General features: G+C 50.3%; 1 protein-coding gene across 1 annotated transcript in view; it reads left to right on the top strand.

The window, feature by feature from the left end:
• Positions 1-9,720, top strand: part of LOC112110157 (sodium channel protein type 4 subunit alpha) — a gene marked incomplete at its 5' end in the record, with an annotated part of 67,878 nt that overhangs the window by 29,432 nt on the left and 28,726 nt on the right. The window contains one exon of the mRNA XM_026658661.2: positions 9,205-9,334. Coding sequence (XP_026514446.2) covers positions 9,205-9,334 — 130 coding nt within the window. The remainder of the gene's footprint in view (positions 1-9,204; positions 9,335-9,720) is intronic.

Below are 9,720 nucleotides of genomic sequence, written 5' to 3'. Positions count from 1 at the left end.
CAGTGAGATTCAGTGGGTTTGGAGGTCTCTCTGGGGGTGAAATAGCAGTGAGGTTTGGAGGCTCTCTGGGGCTTAGGGTCTGTGTGATTTGGGGGTCTTTCTGGGGATAGGGGGCTGGAGGTGCAGTGGGAGTCAGTAGGTTTGGGAGCGTCTCTGGGGCTGGGGGTACAGTGACAGTGGGGATGGGGAGGTCTGAGTCCCCGGAGCCCATGCCCGTGGGGCTGCCTCTGCCCTCCCATCCCCACTACTTCCCATATTGCCCCCACCGCCCGCCCGTCCCTTCCCACTGGCCTGGCTCTGTCAAAGCCGCTCTGAGCCTGTCCCTACAAGGAACTCTGCAACCAGTGCTGGAGGATCCATGCCCCCTGTGACTTCTCCTAGCCCCTCCCCAGCTTCTAGACTTCCCCAGACACACCACCCCAGAGTTTCTCCATCTACTGCTCCCTGGACCCCCGCAAATCCCAGCCCAGGCTCTGCTTCCTGACAGACACAGGCCCCCCCATGTACATGATGGATGGGCGAATGTGTGGGTGGTGCCAGCCTGTGGGGGAATGGAGCGGAGTCTGGGGTGCTGCATGAGGCAGCAGCTCTGATAGAAGCTCTGTGCCCCTCACCCACACTTCATGGTCCCTTCCCTGCTTGGGGTGGGGGTGGAAAGTGACAGTCCCACCCCAAACACACACAGAGAAGAGCCATAGGCCAGCATGGGTCTCACCTCTACTCCTCTTTGGACCAGCCAAGACCTCCCATCATTCCCAGTGTCCCCTGATCTAAGGCGGACTGGGGGCTGTCCCAGAGGAGGGAGGACTCAGCTCCCACCCACCCAAGCAGATGAGGCCCTGCTGACACCACCCCAGCAGGGCCATTGTGGGGAGGCAGTGGATTCCCCCCCCCCCCCAAAAAAAACATACACACACTGGGCTGGTGTAAGCAAGGGGGTCTGAGTGCTAACACTCCATGGCGATGCATAGGGCCGTTCCCCCCCTCTCAGAGCTACTGCTTCAGGCTGTCTGCAGACTCAGGAAGACATCCCCAGAGCAGTTCCACTCGGGGCTGAGGTTCAAGTTTTCCTTTGAAATGAAAACTGAGATTCTGACCCCCTCCTGGGACACCAGGCCCACGGCCCCTGCCTAGCACACATGGACTTTAATCCGCTGCGGGTGTGACTGGTTGGCTGATTGGCTGGGGAAGGGAGGAATGTCATGCACAGAAATAAATTCCCACCTGCACCCAATCTGCCTCCACCACAAAAATGAACAGCACTTCACACCCACTGCGCATGACCCTCCAGAACGCTCTCCCCAGGCCCTGCGCCCAGTACTTTTACAGCCCCGTCTTTGCTAAGGGGGTCTTAGCACCCCACAGTCTTCTAATGTCTTTACCCTCCCCACCCCTTGCCAGGTGGGGCAGGCCATTATTGTACACAGAGTCTCAGTGATCTGCCCCAGGCTCTGTTGTGGAGCAGGGATTTAACCCCAGGCAGACACCTTAACCACTGGCTCCTCCTTCCTCTCTTGTCAGACAAGTGCTCGCTCCCAGGCCCTATGCCTGGGACACCTAGCAGGTGCCTTGGGCTGCTTCTCTGCTCCTGCCTCCTCACCCAACCCCAGTGACAGGTTCCTGCCCCCAGCCCGCTATTCATGACCTATTTCAAATAGTACTTGTGACGGCGGGAGAAATTGATTGGAGACAGTTCACAACACCCATGGAGCCCACAACCACCATCCATTGGCACACCTGCTTCTCCTGCAGGCGTTCTCAGGGGCAGACACATCATGGATTTCATCACTGCCACTAGAGTCTGCCGAGCGCATCTGTGGGAGCAGGGTCTAGAGAGCAGAAGATGGCAGGAGCAAGAGAACATCCTCCCCACCTTGTGTGGCTTGTGTAGGGGCTGGGGAGAACTGCAGACCCTGCACCGAGGCTGCCTCAGGCGGACATTGAGCCCCAGAGGCGGGACAGGGCAGCGGAGCTGAGCAGCCAAGCGGGAGAGAGGTATACGATGCCTCTACAAGGGACGTAGCAGTGTGCACATGGGAACGCCGAGAGGCATTCTGCCTCCAGCACTCAGTATTGCCAACTGTCACAATTTTTATCAAGAGTCCCATCATATTTTATGTCTTAAAGCACCAGCTCCTGGAGTCAGGTGGTTAGGTGAGAATCTCTGCTTTCACGTTTTTAAAGAAGTACGTTTCTAGCCCTTGTGATTGCACAGAAAAGCTGGACTTCACATGACCCACATGTGACCTAAAAGCTCAGTAGCATAGAAGGGGTTTTTCCATCACTGTTTTTCCATCCACCTCCCCGAGTGATGGTAGGAAGGGAGCCGGAAGCGTTCTTCCATAGCTGCGTCTCCACCGGGGTTCGGTCAGCATAGCTACTGCGCTCAGGAGTGTGGATTTTTCTCCACCTTAGCTCCCTAGTTACACTGACCTAGCTTCAAATTGTGCACCAGGCCTGCATGCTCTCTGGGCTACTCACCCTGCCCCTAGCCTTGAGTAGCTGCAGTTCCCTGTGGGGGAATTACAAAGAATGGGTGTGATCAGCTACTAAGCTTTTCTCCTTGTTACTCCACACAAGGAACAGATTCTTCTACTGCTTCTAAGAAACTCAGTAGCTCAGTTTGAGTCATTATTTCTCTGGCTGTGCCCTGGATGGCTACTTCCCTCCCAAAGCTGGGGGTTATTCACCCTTGAAATAATGGCTGGCACTATTCTCACTGCCATAGCCTGGCTGTAGGATTGAAGGAGGTGGCCTTCAATGGTCACTAACATGGTCAGTGCCCATGTTTCTCTCCCTCCATGCTACTTGCTGCATCTCCAGTTCTCTGGATGGATTCTGGTGGTGGCACCAACAATAAACTAAAGAACCCTCATGCTTCATGGCTTCAGCTAGCCATCTGCAGGGGTCAGGAAGAGATTTCGCTCCCTCCAGCGTATTCTGGGGGCAGGGGATGATCTCCTAAAGCATCAGAGAGGGGCATGGCTGGAGATTGGAGGGGGAGGACAGAACCGGATTAACCTTTTGTGGGCCCTGGCCTGGGGAGAGGAGTGAGCGGGGGTCATGGGAAGGAGGGGGCAGAGAGGAGCAAGCGTCGGGCAGGGCCTCAGGGGGAGGAGGCCAAGCAGGTGTGGGCCTGGCGCCACTGGCGCCATTGCAAACCCAGTACTGGAGGCAGGCCAGGGCCATTCTCTCTCTCTCAGGTGCTTGGCTGGTGAGTCTAGCTCACAAGCTCAGGGTCTAACCGAGTGCTGTATGTGAGGTGGGGCAGGAATTTTTCCTCAGGTCAGGTTGGCAGTGAGCTTGGGGCAGGGGGTGTTGCCTTCGCCTGCAGTGTGGGGGGCAGGTCACTGGGTGTATCTCACTTCATCATTCCCCTGCCCTCGGGCACTGGTGCACCTCAGTGCCTCCTGGTCTCTGCCTGTGCCATGTCATAGTCCAGTCTCCTGAGGGCTGTGATGCTTTGGGCTCATTTTGGTTGTTGGTGGTCAGTGTGCGGGTGCTGGGTGGTGTCGGTGGCCTGTGCTTTGCAGGGAGTAGGTGATCTGGGGGTTCTGGCTGGCCTTCTTAACCCCTGTGGCTCTAAAAGGCTGCTCCTGAAACACTACAGTGGCACAGCTGCATCACGGTTGTGTAGACAGTCACTACTGTGATGGGTAGGGTTCTCCCATCACTGTCATTCAGACACCTCCCGAGAGGCGGTCGCCAGGTCGTCGAAGAACTGGGGGTGAGGTCAGCATATCTGCATCCCTGGGCGGTGCGGATTTGCCGGAGACGTAGCTATGCGTTTCCAGTGTAGATGAGCCCTAATTCGAAGTCCAGGGCTCTCCCACTGTGTTAGGATGACACCTAGTGGCAGACATGTAAGCACCGCACATTGGAATTGTATTGCTAACACACCAGGGGCCTTGGTTTAAAAGTAAGCCATCCAATCAGGGAACAGAAACAAGGAATGACTCAAGAAATGCCTAGCTCAGCTCTTCTACACTTAGCATTGCATGCAGGTGTCCAATCGAAAGAACTTGGCACTGGGGGATGGACTGTGCTCTCTTTTCTCACATCGAACAGCATCTGTGGCCACTTGTGCCCCATTGATTTCAATAGTTCTCCTCCAGCAAGGTCTGAGCTATTGGAAATCAGGATATCACAATCTGGCCCTTGTACTGTGAATATCAAGTGCTCAAAGCAAAGCTATCAGGATAGCCTGTGAGCAACCAACCACCTGATGGACGATCACAGAAAATACCTGGCAAATCATCTCAAACTGTGAACAGATCTGTCAGAATCCCATTGAATCGCAGGCAATTCGTGAACAGTTAAAGGGGCTGTAAAGACAAAGACTTTGGGTCAAATTTTCAAAAGTATCTGCATGATTCGGAACCTGAGACTCATTTTCAAAAGTGATTTAGGCACTTAAGAACCTGAGTCCCACAGATTTTTAATGAGTCCCATTTAGGCGCCTGACTCCCATTGATTTGAAAATAGCTCTTAGGTTCTTAAGTCACTTAGGCACGTTTGAAAATTTGACCCCTTGTGTCTCCAACTCATACCCTGCTCCTCAACCTGAAATGTTGTTATCATTATTTGATGGTTCAGCTGCTTTTAGAATAACAGTGATTGGTTCCACTTTAAAAACTAGAGACAGGAGCCGAAGAATAAAAGAAAATAAAGGTTAGAAATATTTAAACCGGGGCCAAGTTTTCAAAAATCCTCAGCATCCACTTTTGAAAATTCTGATCACACAGCCCGCTCCAGCTCTCAGGGATAAAACAACGAGAGCAGGATCAGCCCCATAACTCCCACTGATATCATTTGGAACAGGATTGAACCTCAAAGAAAATCATTAATAACTTTTCTCACTTACAATGTGTTAGTTCCAGGATCAGCTGCTTTTGAGCCAGAGGGAACATTAGGCTACCATGGCTATTTCACATCCAAGGGCATTTGTTCATGGGCTGTTACTCAAAAATGCTTAACAGATTTTTCTCAAACTTTGCAGAAACATTCTTCTTTGCCTTCACAGTAAATATGGTACTTTCCAAGGCAAAGTCATGTTCCAAGGCAAAGTTATCATAGGGACTAAACAGGGGAATCTTGCAGGAGCCTTAGTTATGGAGTGGCTGTTGCCTCTCTTATAATACACTCTGCATTATACATTGATTACACTTTCGATAGTAACTGTGATGTAAGTATACATTAGTATAGGAGAAGCATTGGATACTGCGTCTCACAGGATCTGCCTTGAAAAATCCATTCAAACAGGGGACTGAAAGCTGACCAGAAGGTCCTAAAGAAAGGGTCATTCTAAACTGCAATTTGCTGGGGCAGCTCTCCCATGGGCTCTTTGTAGCATTTTCATTAGCAGTCTAGAGAGGAAATAAACAGCAAGGTAACAAAATATGGAGGTGACTCATGGGAGGTATAGTTCAGATACCTCATGCTCCCATTCTCCTCTATGGGGAAGGCTCCCTGGCTGGACTACATCATCCATGATGCACTACAGCCTTCCATTTGTTTGAATGGTTGCAGTGCCTCTTGGGAGTCACATGACTGTAGTGCATCAAGGGAGATAAAGTCTAGCCAGGGATCCTGGCTCACGTAAGTGAATGGGGGCAAGAAGCATTCTGTTCTGTGCTAGTCTGCATAGGTACTACAACTCCCATGAGGCACTGGGGCAGTTCAGAGGACATGGGATAATGTCGATCATAGCCAAAATGAAATTTTTCAACATTTCGAGCCACTGGGGCAAGGCAGCCAACGGGGATAGGGAAGGGAAGAACAGAACAATACCGAGCATTCTCTGAAGCCATGTATGTGATTCCAACCACAGCTCTCCATGTGGGGTTCTGCCTACTGGCGGCAAAGTGCAGAGAGCGGGAAGCGCTGCGGGCTGCTGGAAGGGAATTTTTTCTACTTGTGTTTGGAGCAGCTGGGTATTCTAGTGACCCACATTCAGAAGCTGTTCCAAGCATTGGCTGGAGCAATGGCTGTGATGGAGGCATCTGTTGTCAGTCTCACCAGCCTGGCTCATGCATCTCTTTTGCCTTTCTGGATCCCTTCACAGGCGTTCGGAACAATTTGTATACCTCACCGTGTAACTTGGCCGGACTAACTCCTGTGGCAAATGGCTCATGTGTGGCCCTCATATGTGGGAGCATGGGTGAGCTTAGCTCTGTCCCAGCTCTTCTGATCCCCCTCTGCTTCCTTCCTTTCCCACCCTTTCTGAACTCCAGTTTAGCCCCAGTGGGAGACTGGGGCATGTTAGTTCCACAGTGCAACATGGCCAAATCGGCTGGCTACTGGCTACCTTGTTGGCTGCGGTGTCCAGTGAATCAATGCAGAGCAGCTGGCGTATCTCACCCCCTGGTGGATACAATACCCAGTATGAGCGATGGCTGGAACTTTTGGGGCCATAAGTTGCCACCTGCGCCCCTTGGCTCCAGAATCTCTGTCTCATCTGTGATTGATTGAATGCACTGACACTTGCTAGTGACCTTGGGGGAGATTAGCCCTACAGTGCACATGCCAATTGCACACAAGATACCCCTTCATATCAGGTCCTTGTTGTGGGGTCTCTTGTTGCTGTGTAATATGTACAGGTCTGTAGATGTGTCTCTACCTACCACATGGCCGCTCAGCACATTGGATAAAGCTGGCTATTCAAGCTGGAAAGACAGATAAAAATAGGAGGATCCCTGGAGATTTGCTAAGATTTTTCTCTTCTTATCTAACCCACTGGAGGTTGCAGAGTGCTTTCTGGGAGCCCAGCCAAGTCAAGATTCAGAGTCAGTTCTACTGGGTGAAAACTATTTGGAATCCAGGTTTTGCACTGGAGTGAACTTTGTCCTAAAAGCTCTTCAGAGTAAGTGGAGCCAGAAATATTTGAGATAAACAGAATTCCGGGAGCCCAGGTTTCTGCTGGTCTAATTATAACAAAGGGCATTTGTCGGGGATTTCAGTGGGGTTGGTAGCCCAGGGACAGGACCAGGGCAATGAGAAGCATTCGGAGATTTTGGATAGAGCTGGGTGGGAAATGGCTTTTCCGTCCTGCAAGATCTTGTGAGCTTTTGGAAGTGTTTCTGTTCTGAATTGGAACAAAAAGCAGAATCTCGACAAATTTTGCACACGGATCATCCCAAAAAGAATCCGGACAAGGTCAAATGAAATGTGTCATTTCGCTCATTTCAAATGTTTCAATTTTTTTACCTTTTTTCATCTTTTTTTAGTATAAAGTAACTAAAATTGCAAGCAGACAACTTGTTTTAAACTGTGAAACCAAGGTTTTTGACTCGAAATTATCAAAACGTGACATTTTGACACTTCCAAACGTTTGTTTATTTTTTCAAAAAAAATTCTAAGTGGGAGATTCACCCTTTCTCACCAACAGTTTCGCTTTTGTCAAATCAGCATTTTTCCAATGAAAATAATGTTTCTTTAGAAAATTCCCGACCAACTGGCGTTTTGGGACTTGGGAAATGCTCGAGAAACACAGCTCATCAAAAGTGGCAACCCCTTTGCAGGGGTGAGCTCTCTCCATATGATTAGCGCCCCCGTGGGCTGTGACACGGCTCTCCCCCTGCACCACCATTTCTGGGACAAGCTCTCTGATGCAAGCCACACCAGGAATTGTGCTGCTTCCTTCCTTTGATTCTGCAGCTTCTGGCTTCCTGATTCTTACTTAAAGAACAGGAGTACTTGTGGCACCTTAGAGACTAACAAATTTATTTCAGCATAAGCTTTCGTGGGCTACAGCCCACTTCTTCGGATACTTGTAACATCTCACCTGAAGCTGAAGTGGGTGGCCACTTTGATTTAAACTGAAAAAGTCTGATCCTGTAGCTGCCTGCGGGGGCAACAGAGGGGGTCTTTGAATGAGTTGGTCAATACACAGAAAAAGAACATGGCAAACAGCATGGGCATTTCATGGCGGTTTTCGTTTTGCAGAGTTCCCAGCAGTTTTGTGGGTTTCCACATTTTTTGCAACAAATTTTTATTGCCATTTTTATCCAAAACATAAAAATAAAAAAAAATCATTTGCAGACATCAGTATCCATTTCCATCATGTTGTTGATTAAAAACAAAAGTGAATAAAAATATCCTGAGAAAATTCACCAAGAACTTTTTATTTAAGATGACAATTTTTGGTGAAAATATTCATTTTAAAAATTGCCATTTTTGGACTAACAAACTCCTGTTTCCAAAAGTTTCAATCACCCCCACTCCCTGATCCCCCTGGGCGTAGCACAGCTCAGTGGTTCTCAGCCAGGGGTACGTTTACCCCTGGGAGTACGCAGAGGTCTTCCAGAGGGTACATTAACTCATCTAAATATTTGCCTAGTTTTACAACAGGCTACATGAAAAGCACTAGCGAAGTCAGCACAAACTAAAATTTCATACAGACAATAACGTGTTTATACTGCTCTGTATACCATACACTGACATGTAAGTGCAATGTTTATATTCCAATTGATTTCATAATTGCATGGTAAAAAGGAGAAAGTCAGCAATATTTCAGTAATAGTGTGCTGCGACACTGTTGTATTTTTATGTCTCATTTTGTAAGCAAGTAGATTTGAAGTGAGGTGAAACCTGGGGGTACACCATACAGATCAGACTCCTGAAAGGGGTGCAGTAGTCTGGAAAGGTGGAGAGCCACTAGTGCAGCCCACTCACCCAGAACCACTCCCCGAGCCCTGCCTTGGGGAGGCAAGACCCCACGGCGCACCCCACCAGGGCTCCTCGCCGCCCACCTGCCATGCTCGGGCATAGAATTGTGGTATGTCTAGACTACAAGTGCTACAGCGGCACTGCGGCAGCTTCGCTACTATAGCGTAGCCACTTGCTACGGAGACAGAAGGGGTTTGGCCATCGCTGTAGTTAGTCCGCCTCCTTGAGAGACAGTAGCAAGGTCAAGGGAGGAGTTCTTCCATTGACCTCCCAGTGTCTACCACAGGGCTTAGGATGGCTTTAACTACGTCTCTCAGAATTGCACTAACCCAGCCCTGCCCGACCTGTGCTGTAACCACCCCCGTCCCTGCCCAAGATGAGGCCTCTATTACTCCCTGGAAGTCTCCAACGTGTGAAGCCATTTGTTGCTGGTGCATTAGCCACTCCCAGCATTCGGGGTGTCTCCTGTTTGTGAATCTGTCCCTGGTGCCTGCTGGAGCCCTGGGCTGAGTCTGTCTCTGTCCCTGCTCTCCACAGAAGCCGCTGTCCGGCGGCAGCACGTCATCCATGTGCAGCACTGTGGATTACAAGGCGCCAGAGGTGGAGGCGGAGGAGGCTGCAGACGAGGCTGCCGATGGCCAGGGGCCTGAGGAGTGCTTCACCGAGGGTAAGGGAGCCACGCAGTGACCCTGTAGAGAGAGACAGGGGGAGCAGGAGGGTGGAGGGTTACCCCATCCTGGTACGGTCCCAGAGCACCAGCTGTGCCTGCAAAACACAGCATAACTGCCCTGAAACCAACAGAGAATGGGCCAAGGGTAGAGAACTAGCCCTGCGGTGATAGACCCCAGGAGCTCAATCTAGTTAGATTAACAAAGGGACAGTTAAGGGGTGACTTGATCACTGTCTATAAGTACCTACCTGGGGAACAAATATTTAATCATGGGCTCTTCAATGTAGCAGAGAAAGGTCTAACATGGTCAGATCCCACCCCAAACTCACAGAGCCCCCATGGAATCCCAACCCCTCTGGTTCCCAACACCCATGGGATCCCAT

This window comes from Terrapene carolina, unplaced genomic scaffold (assembly GCF_002925995.2).
Source record: "Terrapene carolina triunguis isolate 2854851 unplaced genomic scaffold, T_m_triunguis-2.0 Scaffold495, whole genome shotgun sequence".
In the NCBI taxonomy this organism is placed as follows: Eukaryota; Metazoa; Chordata; order Testudines; family Emydidae; genus Terrapene; species Terrapene triunguis.
Note: the sequence above shows the minus strand (reverse complement) of the source record. Positions and strands in the feature narration are given on the sequence as shown.